Consider the following 14,587-nt stretch of genomic DNA (forward strand, 5'->3'; position numbering starts at 1 on the left):
CGTCCGCAAACAGTGCCTTAATCTACCTTGAGGCAACCACTGTCTCCAACAAAGCCCCAAGGTGTGCCGAGAAGGCTGTGCCAGTGAAGCTCGTATACGATTTTGTCCACACCTGGCTGGTCTAGCGCATACAAGAAACCCGGTAACAGTCGCATGGGAGCACAAAGGATCGTATCGTTCAAAGCAGTGGGGTGTGCTCTAGAATGTGCGAATTGCACCTGCAGATTAGAATCCAGGTTCATCTTTGATCAATCTGGTCCTATTAATCCAAGTAGATAATCAATCGCCAAGGTCAATCCGAAAGACAACTACCCCGACCCAAAAGAAAGATCACTAAACAAAAAGAAATTAGCAAGCTACGAGGGAAGGACACCCTGTTGGGCGGTGCCCCTGCGGCATCTTTTTACCCAAGCCGGAACCCCCACCACACCTTTGTTGAACCACCATCTACTTTTTACCACTGTGCTTTTGGGCGTTTCCCCCAAGTCGGTCTTGAGCTCCGTCGTCACCCGGCTCTTTTTTGCCCCAAACGAAGAGGCCATCAACCAACCAAGGATAGTGATGGTCATGAGCGGGAAACATATCCCGGCAAAAAGCTTGAAGTACTCGGGCTTCCACCGTGGAAACTCTAGTTCTGGGTCGTTGTCATCCCACTGAAAGAGGCCACTGCCAAAGAATGTCTAGCCGCCACAAAACTGTCAGAACCTGATCAATCGTAACGTCTGCCTTTTTTTTTTTTTTTTTTTTTTTTTTTTTTTTTTTTGACAAACACTTGCTCACAACGGGGGCTATGCTGCACAGAAGCAAAAGAAAAAGAAGAAAAAAGGCAACAAGGCCAGCTGGAACTTACAGCCACAAACGTGCCAGGCAGAAAGATCAACGTGACCAGCGTTATTATGTGCATCGACGCAGTTTCCCGCTCGGTCTTGTCCGCAATTTTGCGCATGTCGGCCGCCGTCTGGTGCGCCGCAATGAGAAACAACTGGCTGATGCCCATATTTCTGAATTGTATGATGGATTCGCACTGTGATATTATATGCCCCGTTTTGCAGTCAGAAAAGAAGAAGAAAAAAAAAAGATTTATTCGCACAAGGATTTCTTGGATCAGCCACTTGAACTCACAAGAGTCTTCCCGCTAGCCACCGTCTCCTGCAGCACCTCAATGCGGGCCTTTTCCGTCTTGATCGTCTTGATGCGGCACTCGACTCGTTTTTGGAAGGTGCGCACCCCGCCCTTGATCTTGCTTCTCAGCCGCCTCGGGAGCTCGTCCGCTTCCTGCAGCAGCGTGTAGAATCCAACAAGCTCCGACAAGACGTTGATGTTCATCTCCATGATGAGGCTTGCCTGGTGTAGTCTGGCACCCGTCCGGCTCAACCGCTGCAACTGCTCAAACCTGAACCCTTCTAGATATCGGAAGGGGTCAATTATGGTAGGACAGTCGTCGATTGGGCGGGATCCAGAGACGAGCTCGTTCAGCTTTTGGGTCGTCCCCCGTAGAATATCGAGCGGGATTCCGCAGCCCTGGTGGCCTTGGGAACCTTGACCTGGTGAAGTCGTCGACCCGTCCATGCCCGTCGTGGCCTTCCTCAGAGCCTTGATGATGCCATCGCGCTGTCCTCCCGGCGTGATTATTTCCCTCAAAAGCTCTGCGGTGTCGACGTTTAACGCTTCTTCCAGTTTGGACACTGGGACGTTTTCCAGGGCACCCATGATGGCGCTGAGCTCAGCCTCAATGTCCTGAGTGAAGCCCGGCCAGCACTCTGTGGACCACTCAGCGGCGACCATGTGCAGGTCCAGCGAGTTCAGCAGCGCTCTTGAGACTTGTTCGTCCCTGGGTGAGCTTTTCGACGGCCTCGCCTCATCCTCGACGATCTCTTCCATCCTGCGCCCCATGACGTCGTTGGCCTTGACATTGATCCAAAAGCTCTTGCCCGTCTCGACATCCAGCGAGTGGTACGTGGCCGTCTGCCGGAAGAACCACCCCGGCTCGCCCTCGCCGACCCCGTTCGTCTCGGCGGCCCAAAAGTTGTAACATAAGCGGAGCTGCCTACCGGACCGACCGAGAGGCGGAATGGCATATCTTGTCGGACTACAAAGGTTATCCACCAGGTTATCTTGATAGAAAGACGCGCTGTGGACAAAGCTGGTGTCGTTTGGTGGGAGACGTCGTCTGCAGAACAGGAACAAAAGGTCAAGAAACCTGGGCGACACGTGATGGTAAGAGAGGAGATATCTCATCATCTGTCGCGAGCCATCAAGTGGCCTATTGGACGAGATGGACTCGATGAAACTGCAAGGAGATTTATTAGTCCAGTGTCTCAAGTCCAAGCTCCGACGTATAACAGCGATGCGCCATTGGTGCCAGTGCCTTTGATGAGAGTGTCTTCCTCGAGACCCACCCAATTTGGCAGCTCTTCTAGTGTCATATCGGGAATAGATAGCTCAACTCGAGGCTGTGTAATCGGATTGGGGGCTGCAAAGGAAAAAAATTTACTAACATGAGGCGGCATCGCGGATCCTCCTTTCCTTGTGTAGAAAGTTGGGACTCTAGCTCTGGCAGCTGACAGGAATAGCTTTTGGTGTAATCTTGGCTCCGAGTTAGCTATTTATAGTCTCATTCATAGGTACCTAGGTACCAATAATGGATCATGGGAATTGGCCTGTGCATTCTGATTTGTGCGTCTACCTTCATCATCTTGTGCCTGCAAAATAGTCCATGAATAAAGATCTTGAGAAGGAATCGTTGGGTTGTTTTTTGACACTTCGCTGTGCACAAATAGTGTCTTTCCGCGGCTTTCAAGCTGTGTTTGGTATTCCTTCAGGACCCTTCTGGACATGGAGTTTCGGGGCAGGTTGCTTGGATATTCATTCGACCTCAAACACGCCTCAACCGATGCTGGGCTCAGAGCCTGGGGCTTAGATACCACGGTACTGCCCTGGTTGAGAGTCGACATTGTTTTGGAATTCGGAATGGAATACGGATGAATCTGAGTGATGATAGAGCGCCCTTGTTGATCATGAAGTTTTGCCGGCAGAAAATCGCTCCGAGACGAACATACGCGGTCATTTATTTACACGAATCCAGCCCAAAATACCAGCGAGGCAAAAGCAGCAGTTTTGGGGGCTCTGCCAGTGAGGAGCAAGCGCAGTACGCACCGCCCGCCACGCCACCCACACGTACCCAGGTACGTACCTGTAGGCCTACAACGGCAAGGCTAGCCATTCTGCAACCCTACTTGGACCACCAAATCATAGCGAATTTTGTGTAATTGAAGTACATAAGGATCTTGATAGGATTGAATGGAAAGTCACATATACGAAATTTCAAAGGTCCGAGACAATCAACATGGGCAGGCCCGCATAGCCCGCCAAAGCCGATTGGACAAAACTACGATGGAAAACAAAGGAATTGACAACAAAGACAAAGCAAGAACAAAAACAAAAAGGAAGCCAAAAGCAAAAAAAAGGGAAAGCCTTTAGCACCAAGCGATACATTTCAAGGTCGCTGACTTTTCTTAGGCTTCGGCTCCGCCACGTGTGTATCGATGTAAAGCCTCTCATCCTATTCCAATAAAGAGGTCAGCACAAGCCACCTGAGTGCCCTTGGAGCAAAAAGAATGCAGGTATAGCAAGTATTACATCGGTTATCTCCCGTGAAAGGCGGACGTAGTATTTGTCCGAGTCGGGCTGCTCCTGTGCACATGCGCCCGGTTTTGGTCAGCCCCATGCCCAAAAGAAAAAAAAAGAGAAAAAAAAAAAGAATGCGCTTCTTTTTTTGTCCTTTGCTTCTTTTTCCGTGCCCTGCTGCTCATGACGCCTTGATAGTTTTTACACTTTACGGATCATGATGTAGACAAAGGCAACAGAGAAAAAGAAAAAAAAAAAAAAAAACTGCCTTGGCGCACAGCATGCGGCACTGAGCAAGGCAGATCCAATGGAGGCGCAGCAACTAGAACTAGTGATTGTGTGTATCATGGACGACGAGTCAGACTTGCCATGATATCGATGGTTTCGCCAGGAAAGCGCTCCTCGAGGTATTTCTTCAGCTTGTCCTTCTTGAGGCGGTATTTCGTGATCAAATTTTCAACAGCCATTTTCTTTTGCTTCGCCACAGCTGCGACGGTTTAAAAGGGGTCGATCGCGGTCTTGAGTTGGCAGAACCTTGGTGCGTTTGTCAAAGTTGCTAGCAAGATGTTGCAACATGAACATGTAGACAAAAACACCAAAGTTCCCAGTGGTTGCCTGCCCGGGCTTTTAATACCTCTGTGTGTCGACTATACTGTGCATCTTTCGAGTTGAGAGAAGTGGTTCGCATTTTGGTTCGTAAAATGCGAACCACTTCTGGACCAGGTTGGGCGGGGGAGTCGAGCACTCCCCATGCGCATTCAGCAGCGGTGAGGGATGAGGCTCTACGGCTGAAGGCAACCCGCCCTTTTCGCTGGTGTGTTGTACAAGAGAATCGATGAGCCCAGACTCGACAGATGCAGCCATCCAACTATTGATCATTTGGGAGGCTCGCTGCAACACTGTCAACTCAGTTGAGTTGACATTACTTTTTAGAAATTTAAAACAGTGATAAAATAACCATTCTGGCCAAATTAGCCCCATAACCCTGAATGGTTTGTCCACCTACCTAGGTACCTACCTGAAGTCGCATAACCGAAGAGCATATGCCCTTCGTTGGTTGGCCAGATAATAACAATCAATCAGTGAGCTAGTTTGTAGCTGTAGAGTTTCCACAACAGGATTACCTTTTATCGGAGAATTTTGAAAATTAAGGGGTCTACATATTTAGTTCCGTACATATCTAGCTCTAATTCGACATCCCATTCTGATCTCTTCCCGTGTCAAGTCTTTTCTCTCTCTCTTATTTTTCCCAGTGCTGCTCGTACTGCATTTTCAACATTCGTTACAAGACTCGAGGCCAGCGTCATTCAACTGACAGGCAATAAGACCTGCACCGAGATCAAGCCATGATCCAGCAGTGATTTCATTTCAAGATGAAGCTCGGAAGCGTATCCTGACATTCATCGCACTGATGGCAACCTTTTCACAATGTCTCCACTCGTCACGGCCACACTGATGGTTCACTCTCAGGCGGTCAACGGCTCTGCCCACTTGTTCGTCCTAGTTGGGACCGAGCCCTAGGGCCCGCGGGTTTCCGTCGTCGACGATGGCAGCCACGTTGACGAGGCGACGCTCTTCCCAGAGCTGGCATCTGCAGCTCTTCCATCTGCCGCCGCAGATGTAGCAAAACTCAGCCCGGCAACGGCATCCTGTGATAAAGATGGCCCCCCCTCTCGTGTTAGCAGCATGCTCAATGCGATGACTGGGAAGAAATGAACATGTGGCTTCATTGGGATTGGGGGGGGGGGGCGGGAGACTTGCTCATGTGGTAACAGCCGCCTTTGAACTCGACGATCCGCCGGCAGCTGTAGCAGCGCTGCCAGCCTTCCTTTGCGGCCAGGGCAAGCACCTCCTGCAGTCCAGGATCCTGGGGGCAGTCGCCACCGTGGGGTTCTCCCTTGCACGTGGTGCACGTCTTCTTCCGACAACGAACGCAGATGGCAATGCTGGTCTTCTCGTCGATGAACTGCAGAGGGACGAACGTGGAACACTTTGGGTCGTGGCAGTAGGTGCGATTCGGCATCTCGAACTCGAGCCTTTTGGCCTTGAAGCGGCCCACCAGCTCGGGGCTCAAGAATATGCGGTTGGGGTCAAGCGGGATCGGCTGTCCGCAGCAGCTTGGAGGGAAACTTGACTCGTCCACGGTGGAACCCTCGAAAAGTTTGGCCAGGCACTCTCGGCAGTACTCATGGGAGCAGGGACAGCGCGCGACATTAGTGAAATCGTACTGGTCGCCGCAGCTGGTGCATTCCCTCTGGGGGCGGCGGACGACTTCCTGGCGACTCGCTGCCCAGGAGGAGGATTCCGAATGAGGAACGTCGGAATCTTCAAGCTTCAATTCCTCGCCGTCAGTCACGTAGAGAGTCTTGAGCTTGTCTATGAGCTCATCGTCGAGATTGGTGATGGAACTTTCCGCTGGCTGTCTGTTCTCGGCAGCAAGGCATTCCATGATGAGACCGCCATCCTTGATGACTGCGTTGGCGATGCTCTGAGAGAAGGCTTTGTCCGAGATCACCGCGGCTTGGGCAACGAGCTCTGCTCGAAACAGTTCTGCTGCAATCTGGATATCTTCAGGTGCCTCTGTAGCGTGGCCCTTGCCTATTACTCCAGCTGTGATGGCCTCTAGATCGTCCAGCTGCAGCTGGACGATCAGGGCGAGCGTATCCGTGTCCATATCGTGTCTTGACGGGGGTGGTTCTGACTGAAGGTGCTCGTTTTGTGCAAAGTGAAGGATGAACCTGGGATGGTCAGTGTAATTTCCAAGCGCTCACACGACAAAACCAGGACTGGGTGAGGACGATGTGACTCGATATTGATACCGACAAGGCAAGAGGCTATACTTGACGGCACAAGTCTAGGTACCCAAGAGCAGCCTTCTGCCAAGCGTTGTAGCTAGCTAGCCTGGCTTGCTAGAATCCAATGGGTGGCATAAGATGAACAGGAACTGGGGAAGGTATCGAGGGCGAGAGTGCCAAACGCAAACGTCCAGCCTGGAAGCCGGACAGGACACAAGCAAACGGGACATGTTTGACAGTGTTGAAACCTCAAGACGCTGTTGCTGTAATTTTCTAAGCACCAGCGCAATGCCGACAACGGAGTTACAGAGCTCTGTTTGAACAGTGTGAAAGTAAGAAGGAAAAAAAATGGGAGCGGACAGATGCATAATGATGATTACAGTGCCTGATATCTTGTACCCTGGCCTGCATTGGGTTACCGGGAACTGCAAAATAGAACGAATGCAGACCGCAGCGAACAGACATGGACCTGCAGCCCTAGTCAAAACGGTCAAACATACGCCAAAAGAACAGTTGATGGGAAACGCTTTCTGCATGCAGGTTTGTCGTTAGGGATGAAGTGCAGATTAGCATCAAACAAGAAACTAGCCGCCAACCTAAAAAGAGAAACTCCGCATAAAAGCACGGCGGGGCTTGATGTCAAGATGCGGCCAAGGCTTGAACTAGACCTATGTCTGTTGAAATATATATCTGTATCTGTATCTGTTACAAATGAGATTCGCTGTATTGCTTTGGGGTGTAAAATGACTATGCTAACTGAAAGAAAAGAAAAAAAAAAAAAAGAAAAAAGATGCAAAACGCCTATCAAGAAAAGAGATTATGTCTAAACACAGGAAATGTTTATCATGTGAAACGATTGCGGTCTAAGTCCAACTGGACGGACAGTCTAATGAAACATCTCCCGTTCTGGTGATTCAACGGGAGGGCCCGTAGGCCATCATCACGCCTCACGCATGCTACGTTGGCATTCGTATATACGAGCCGATTACATCTTGAGCGAGTCCGAAGTTGCCAGTGGCTCTGCTGGCGACTCCACCTTCTCAGCTGCCTTCTCAGCTTTCTCCTCCGTCTTCTCCTCTGCCTTGTCCTCCGACTTGACCTCGACCTTCACTTCGGCTTGCTCTGCCACAACCTTCTCATCCGGCTTTGATGCAGGCTGCTCCTCTTGCTCAACCGCCTTCTCCTGCTCCTGGCTGCTCTCCACTGGCTTGACGACAGCCTGCTCCTCGACTGGCTCCACAGCCAAAGGCTCTTGAACCGGAGTGGCCACGGGCTCCGCCACCGGCAGGGACTCGGGCTGCACTTGCGCGGGCTTCTCGACAACCTCCGCTTCCGCCGGCTTGGGAGCCGATTGCTCCTCAACTGGCTCGACCACGGGCTCCTCTGCCGACTTGGCCACTGGCTCCTCTTCAGCGGGCTTAGCAGCAGTCTCTTCTTCAACATGCTTCTCGACAGTCTGCTCTTCCACTGGCTTGGGAGCAGTCTGTTCCTCCACAGGCTTCTCAACAGTTGTCTCCACCGCCGGCTTCACAACAGCCTGCTCCACGGGCTTCTTCTCCTCGACGACGGGCTTGGCTGTCTTCTTGGCAGTATCCAAATCGACCATGCGAGCCGTCACCTTCCTCAGACCGTCCTGCTGCGACTCGGGCTTGTCGTCCTCGCCATTCAGTCGCTTGGTGGCCAGCTGCGTCAATCCCTCCATCTTCTCGCGGAACGCCTCGTCGTAGTACGCCATGACGGGGGCAACAGTCGACCGCGTTGATTCGACCGAGGTACGCCTCGTCGTGGGCACGTCATCTTCGTTAGAGCTGGTGCCGACCACCGAGATCGACATGCGGCTGGCCCTGCTTGTGTTGGAGTTGGAGCGACCGATCACCGCGCTCGGGGGCTTGGCCTGCTGCTGCTTCTGCTCAAACATGGCGAGCTTGCCGGCCACGCCGCCTCCCACGTCCCTGAGGGCTTTGCTGTCGGAGCCAGACATGGACTTGTTCTTGCGTCCTCCCTCGAGCTCGCGGATCCACGCCAGACGGCTTGATGTCAGGGCCGTCGACGGCGGCCGGCTGCCCGAGACGGACCGCCTGCTGTTGGTGCTGCTGTTTGTGAGCGCCGGAGACACTGGCGGCTGCCACGTCCGCCTGCGTGCATCATCCGCAGGGGCAAGTGGCGGCCTCAGAGCCGTCACGGGCGAGGACGTACGTGTGGCGATGGAGTCCTTGGTGCGGTTGAGGTTGGCGCTAGCAAACTGTAGCTCCGTCGGCGAAGGCATCGAGTGGCGCTTGATGACGTCGTCCACACTGCTGCCGGCACCACTGGAAGCACCCGTCACTCGCATTCCTGAAGTGTTGTTGCCGACGGATCGAAGCAGGTTCACCTGCTTGACTGTGGACTTTCCGGCAGCATCGGAAGGAGCGCCTTCCAGTGGTGACGCAGGCACGGTTTCGACGCCACCGCTGCCGCCGCCGCCGCCCCACGAGGCCCTGATGGGTTTGCGGGCAGAATGTTGTCTCTTGTGTGTGGGCTTGGTTTCGCCTTCGAAGCCAACGCTCGAGTCGCGGAGAGAGATGCGTATGGGTTGACCTGCCACGGAAGCTGAGGCGTCTTGATCGACGGCAATTGTCAACGGACGACGACCTCTCGTGTCGCTGGCCGTCGACAATTGCCGCTGAGGCTGTTGTGATATAGATGCGGCCTCATTGCTGGTGTCTGGTATTGAGGGCTCGGGGATTGATGGCTCTGGGACTGCCGGCTCGGGAATTGACGGCTCGGCCTTGGGCGGGACTGGCTTGCGGCTGATGGTCTGCAGCGCCGTGGCTAGCTGATCCGTACTTTTGGAGAACAGGTCGGCGATGGGCGTCGAGCTGTTCCGTTTGGCATCTCTGCCGATTATTATGTCGTCTTTGGGCGGTGGTGTAGGAGGAGGAGGGTCGTCATTGTCGAGCCAGCCGTCGGCAAGCCGGTAGGACCGAAGAGGTTCGAGATTGACCTCGAGCAGTGGCGCTTTCAGGGAGCTGATGTGGCCGACGCTGTCGACGTCTGCGGTCGTGTCTTTGGCATCGTGGTCGTGTTTTCCCAGCAAGTGCGGCGTCGATACTGACGTCTCCAAGACACGGTGTCCGGATTGCACCTTCTGCAGCGATGGTGCATACGCGTGGCCGTTGCTGTTGCGTTTGTTAGAACCTCGCCTCACCAAGCTGGAAAGCCTCTTCCAAGCCGGGAGCTTTCCATTGCTGTTATTATGCTGATGCTTGTCGTTTCCCCAAATAGAAGCCATTTTTCTGTTACAGACAACCTAGATGTGCTCCATAGGTTGTCAGCGCCATGATATTTCTACCTTGACATGATTGTTTTGTTTTCTTGGGGTTTTGGGAATTTTAGAAAGTCCTTCAGAGGGGCCTTTACAAAAGTCGTGCCTAAAAGGGTTGATTTTGTTTCCAGGGACGGATCGCGTGGCATGCCGCAGGGGGTGTTTCAAATCTGGTACAAATAAAAAAGAGAGAAGAGAGACAAGACCAAACACTGTGCTGACCCATTCGTTAGCGACGCTCAAGGCACGCGTCTAGGCTGGAAATAGTCTGGAAATCTCTGGCATTCGCACTGTATACACATCTCCACACCCACAATCCATCCATGTCCATATTTAGCCGGAGTTGGATGCTTCGCCCCTGAAGACTGTAGGATGCAAGGAGGTTGCAAAACAAAGGGACATGTCACGAGCAACAAAATTGGCAGTAGAATAACATAGCATCGTGGCATTAATTTGAAACAACGAGGTTGTTCCTCGCTTTTTTGCCTTGAGTCCAATTTCCTACGGAATATTCTAGCCTACTTAGTCAAGTTGCGGGCAAGAGGGGGATGACGATCAATGCCCAAGAGGAAATCAATGCCATACAAAATAGTTTGAATGTCACTAGTGAGAGATGCGTGCCGGAGTAGACTACACAAAAGAGTACCGACTACCAAAGATCAACAATGGCCGTTTTCATAATACATCGGTAGAGTATTAATAAAACCCTATGAAATGTAACGGCATCATTGCTTATTATGCAGCCCCAAGGCGATATTAGCCAAATTTATGCCTATTAAAAACTGCCCCACATCCAAGCCACAACAAGCTCTAGCAGAAACGCCGACATAGACCATCGCAAATGACGTTTTCTCCATCACGGAATTGTCACATCAAACCGCAAAACCACACATTTCCCCGGGGGGCAATTTTGTTTGCACCTGTCACGTCCATCGTACACAAGCAAAACCACCTACATTTCAACCTGATTGACGGGCCGTGCGATATCACATGCTAACTCTATTGGCATGGCGTTGTCACCATCTCAGACTACCACTTGTATGCCTTCATCCGTGGGCCGTATAACCGGCATTTTTCAGCCAGTGATGCGCACTACGCATTCCAAAGATTAAACGACGCAATTACACAGACTGGTGTTTCTGTTAGTCTGGTTTGTTGAGCGTTGCCACAGCAGATCTCAACACCATTCTACACTAGATCTGGTATGACATTGACAATGGAGAAAAACAATCCCCGGCTTTTCAACCCTTGCATTATCATCGTTTCTTTTTCTCAAGTTTGCAAGCATGCTGGGCCCTCATAAAAAAAAAGCCATGCCGCATCACATGCGGCTTATGCCGCTTTCCAGCCCCAATCGTCTTGACCTACGCCACAGTCACGGTGGTGTTCAGCCGCATATCCAAACTGGACGCACCGATCAAGATCCTAAAGTCGCCCGGCTCGACGACGTACTTCATCTCGTAGTCCCACAAGCCCCATTTCTCGACTGGTAGATCTATCGAGACCGTCTCCGTCTGGCCGGCCTTGACCGTGCCCTTCCAGAACCCTCGCAGCTGAATGTTGGGCACCGCGACGCTTGCCAAGAGGTCTTTTACGTACACCTGGACGACCTCCTTGCCGTCGCGTTCAGAGTTGTTGGTGACCTTGACGGTGACGGTGACAGTGTCCTTGGCCGACGGCGTCGAGGAGGATACGCTAAGATCCGAGTAGGTAAAGTTGCTGTAGGAGAGGCCATAGCCAAACTGCAAAACATGCGGCGTAAGCATCGGCTACGGGGCACGTCTGTTTCTCAACAACAACGAGCACTCTAGACATCAATTGTGCAATAACTCACCTCATAGAGCGGCATCGGCGTCGACAAGACATACTGCTGTCCAAAATCCATACTCCCGTTCGCATGCACCATGCCGGGCGACGTTTGCCTCCCCGAGTTGAGATAGTCGTAATAAACCGGGGTGGTGCCGACGTCGTGCGGAAACGCAACCGAGAGCTTGCCGCTGGGGTTGACGTCGCCAAACAAGATGTCCGCCAGCGCGTGGCCGCCCTCCTCGCCCTGGTAAAACATCTGCACGAGCGCCGCGGCCTCGGTCGAGATCCACGGCTCCGTGACGGGCTTGCCGGAGCTGAAGACGACGACGGTCGGCTTTCCCGTGTCGATGACGGCGCGCACCAGCCGCGGCATGGCGCCCACCAGGTCGAGGCTGTGGACGTCGATGTGCTCGCCCGTCGTGGCATTGAGGTTCTGCCAGAGCTCGTCCTGGTCGCGCGACCAGGTCCCGACCACGACGACGGCGACGTCCGCAGCGGTCGCGGCGGCAACCGCCTCGTCGAACCCGGACTCGTCGTTGGACCAGCGCTCGCAGCCCTGCGAAAAGGTCGCGCTGCCGCCCGCCTCCTCCACCAGCGCCTTGATGCCGTCAAAGGGCGTCACGCCCCGCTCCATGGCCGTGTGGATGACGTAGTCGCCGTAGTTGACGTAGCCGTGTGCCATGGGCCCTATCACGGCCACCCGGGCATTCTTCTTGAGGGGAAGGGTGTTGTTGTGGTTTTCCAGGAGGACGATGCTCTCGGCGTCGAGATCGCGAGCAATCTGTTTGTGCTCCGCCGTGTTGAGGTGGTCAAGGATCTCGTCGTCGGGAACACCGGTGTACGGGTGCTCGAAGAGACCAGCAGCAAACTTGGCCCTGAGTGAGCGCGCAACGGCCAGGTCTACAACCTCTTCCGAGAGGCTGCCATTGGCGACCAGCTCAGGAATGTGCTCGAAACTATACCGCCCGCCACCCATCTCGACGTCGTTGCCAGCGGGCAGCGTCTTGGTGGTGATGCAGGCATCGTCGGCGGCACCACAGACGTGGAAAGCGTTGGCCAGCCGAGCAGTACCACCCGCGTCCGAGATCACGTAGTACTTGTAGTCCCACTCGTCCCTCAAGATGCCCGTGAGCAGAGACTTGTCCGCCACGGTCGGCACGCCATCGTACGAGTTGTAAGACGACATGACGCTCCAAGCGTCGGCTTCGATGATGGCTCTCTTGAAGGCCGGCAGGTATGTGGTGCGGAGCATGCGGGGCCCGCCGTGGACTGGTGCCGTGTTGACTCCCTGTTCCGGGGTCGCAAAGGCGGCAAAGTGCTTGACCTGGGCGCAGACGCCCTCGGCCTGCATGGCCTTGACGTAGGCATATCCGTACTCGCCCGCCAGGAAGGCATCCTCGCTGTAGCACTCCTCGACCCTGCCGAACCGCAGCTCCCGCGCGAGGTCGACGACGGGCGCAAAGATTTGGTTCACCCCGAGGGCGCGGGACTCGAGCGCGATGGCTCGGGCCATCTTGCCCACCAGCTCTGGATTCCACGAGCAGCCGTGGGCGATCGGCGAGTTGAATATCGTGGCGTTGAGGGCAAGGAAGCCGTGGATGCCCTCGCTCTGGATAAAGGCCGGTATGCCCAGGGACGTGTTGTGGACAAAGTAGTCTTGGGCCAGGCGGGCGCCCAGAGATACCGTCTCAGGGGTCGCGTAGAGGCCAGTCCATATCGAATTTGCCCGCTTGCCGGCTACCCATTCAAGACCGGTCGCGTTGAAAGATGCATCGGTAAGATTCAGGTAGTCACGGATATCACCTTGAAGAAGCTGGGCTGTCTTGTCCTCAATAGTCATGCGCTTGAGGAGGTCCGAAACCCTGTCATCTATAGTTGCATTCGGGTTCTTGTATATGGGCTCATCCGAGGTACCATTGGCACCGGGGGACTGGGCATTGGTGGCAACTGCCAAAAAGATAGCCACCGCTGAGGAGGCTGATGCTAGCTTCATGGTGCTGAAGACTTTCCTTGTTCACTTGCGCCCTGGGGCCAAAGCTACCTCTATCCACAAAGTGTGGACATGTCCTCTTTTAGTATCTTGCTGGAAAAATATTAGTGCCATGTTACTCCCCGCCAAGTGAGTAGTGACATGGGTGGGTGCTCTGCCATCATCTCGGACTCGAGGAGCGCCGGTGTTGGCGCGGTTAATTAGGATCCTGTGATGTCAGTCAAGTAACCGTACCCACGCAAGTTGGAGGAAGCGTCACAACGTCAGATACTTGCATGAAGCAGCAGTTCAAAAAGAATGTTGCTTCTGCATCTTAGATGCCCGCTCATCTCGGGTGAAAATACCGAATGGCGCAGTGAGGGGAAAGGTTGTGAGCTCCAAGTTGGAGACGTCGACCGGCTAGTTACATCTGTAACTTGGCAAGCCAATAGCCAAGTTCGCGGTAGTATAACCGTCGGTACGATCGGTCTTTGAACGATTCCACCAATCGCTTGGGCCTGTATTGCAACAACGTGTATGCGGGGTGCGGAGAAGCATTCCCGGCTCCCGGTCTTGTATTTTTGGCCGCATCTATGGACCTTGTATCTGAAGACATAGATTCCAATATGCAGAGCTGTCAACTGGTTAATAACTTGAAGGCAGTTCACTGGCATTGGTGGATATAGCAGAGTAGAACAGACGGCCTTCCTTGCGCAGCCTTCTTGTGGTCGACCGTTTTGTTCGCAAAGCAGGGGCCGGTAGGTAACCAGCAAAGGCAATCACTGTGGAATTTGCCAACAACATTATATCGCCATCACTGAGGTGAGTTTTGCACCTAATCGGCTAGCAGGGTCCTGGTTTGAGATGCCGTCACCATACAGGCCTGCATGCCGCAATATATCAATAGTCTCTCTGAGCCCAGTCGTCTATCACTGGCCGAGTTGACGCTCTCGGCGACCCGGAAAGATGGGCCTCACCAAGACGGCCAGAACCGCCATGATCATGATGCTACTGCATAAAGTAGGCTCATAGATCATTGAACGCACATGTTCTAGATATGCCCCGCTATCTTCGCTCAGTTCT

General features: G+C 53.4%; 4 protein-coding genes across 4 annotated transcripts; all 4 read right to left on the reverse strand.

The window, feature by feature from the left end:
* Window positions 1–112: 112 nt before the first annotated feature.
* On the reverse strand, window positions 113–3,103 carry MGG_01394 (uncharacterized protein). Its single transcript, XM_003714289.1, has 5 exons — window positions 2,687–3,103; window positions 2,499–2,586; window positions 1,123–2,290; window positions 851–1,024; window positions 113–680 (listed from the first exon to the last, which is right to left on the reverse strand). Exons 1-5 carry the CDS (start codon window positions 2,952–2,954, stop codon window positions 357–359), a joined length of 2,022 nt encoding a protein of 673 aa, XP_003714337.1. The 5' UTR covers window positions 2,955–3,103; the 3' UTR covers window positions 113–356.
* A 2,024-nt stretch (window positions 3,104–5,127) lies between these two features.
* Window positions 5,128–6,301, reverse strand: MGG_01395 (IBR finger domain-containing protein; the record flags this gene model as incomplete). The annotated part of the gene is made up of 2 exons (XM_003714290.1): window positions 5,128–5,233; window positions 5,385–6,301. 2 exons carry the CDS (start codon window positions 6,299–6,301, stop codon window positions 5,128–5,130), a joined length of 1,023 nt encoding a protein of 340 aa, XP_003714338.1.
* A 759-nt stretch (window positions 6,302–7,060) lies between these two features.
* Window positions 7,061–9,890, reverse strand: MGG_11216 (uncharacterized protein). Its single transcript, XM_003714291.1, has one exon. The coding sequence runs from the start codon at window positions 9,691–9,693 to the stop codon at window positions 7,408–7,410; it is 2,286 nt and encodes a 761-aa protein (XP_003714339.1). The 5' UTR covers window positions 9,694–9,890; the 3' UTR covers window positions 7,061–7,407.
* A 686-nt stretch (window positions 9,891–10,576) lies between these two features.
* Window positions 10,577–14,002, reverse strand: MGG_01396 (periplasmic beta-glucosidase). Its single transcript, XM_003714292.1, has 2 exons — window positions 11,561–14,002; window positions 10,577–11,468 (listed from the first exon to the last, which is right to left on the reverse strand). The coding sequence occupies exons 1-2, from the start codon at window positions 13,526–13,528 to the stop codon at window positions 11,091–11,093; spliced, it is 2,346 nt and encodes a 781-aa protein (XP_003714340.1). The 5' UTR covers window positions 13,529–14,002; the 3' UTR covers window positions 10,577–11,090.
* Between the last annotated feature and the right edge of the window lie 585 nt (window positions 14,003–14,587).

This window comes from Pyricularia oryzae, chromosome 2 (genome assembly GCF_000002495.2).
Source record: "Pyricularia oryzae 70-15 chromosome 2, whole genome shotgun sequence".
Lineage (NCBI taxonomy): Eukaryota > Fungi > Ascomycota > Sordariomycetes > Magnaporthales > Pyriculariaceae > Pyricularia > Pyricularia oryzae.

Excerpts from the sequence above, each read along its gene's own strand:
- MGG_01394 (XM_003714289.1), bottom strand. The coding sequence starts at position 2,954 with ATGTCGACTCTCAACCAGGGCAGTACCGTGGTATCTAAGCCCCAGGCT. Across the intron at positions 2,291-2,498 it reads GATCCGCGATGCCGCCTCAT|TTTCATCGAGTCCATCTCGT; the intron begins GTTAGTAAATTT and ends ATCTCCTTGCAG. Across the intron at positions 681-850 it reads TGCCTGGCACGTTTGTGGCT|ACATTCTTTGGCAGTGGCCT; the intron begins GTAAGTTCCAGC and ends TGTGGCGGCTAG.
- MGG_11216 (XM_003714291.1), bottom strand. The coding sequence starts at position 9,693 with ATGGCTTCTATTTGGGGAAACGACAAGCATCAGCATAATAACAGCAAT.
- MGG_01396 (XM_003714292.1), bottom strand. The coding sequence starts at position 13,528 with ATGAAGCTAGCATCAGCCTCCTCAGCGGTGGCTATCTTTTTGGCAGTT. Across the intron at positions 11,469-11,560 it reads CGCCGATGCCGCTCTATGAG|TTTGGCTATGGCCTCTCCTA; the intron begins GTGAGTTATTGC and ends CATGTTTTGCAG.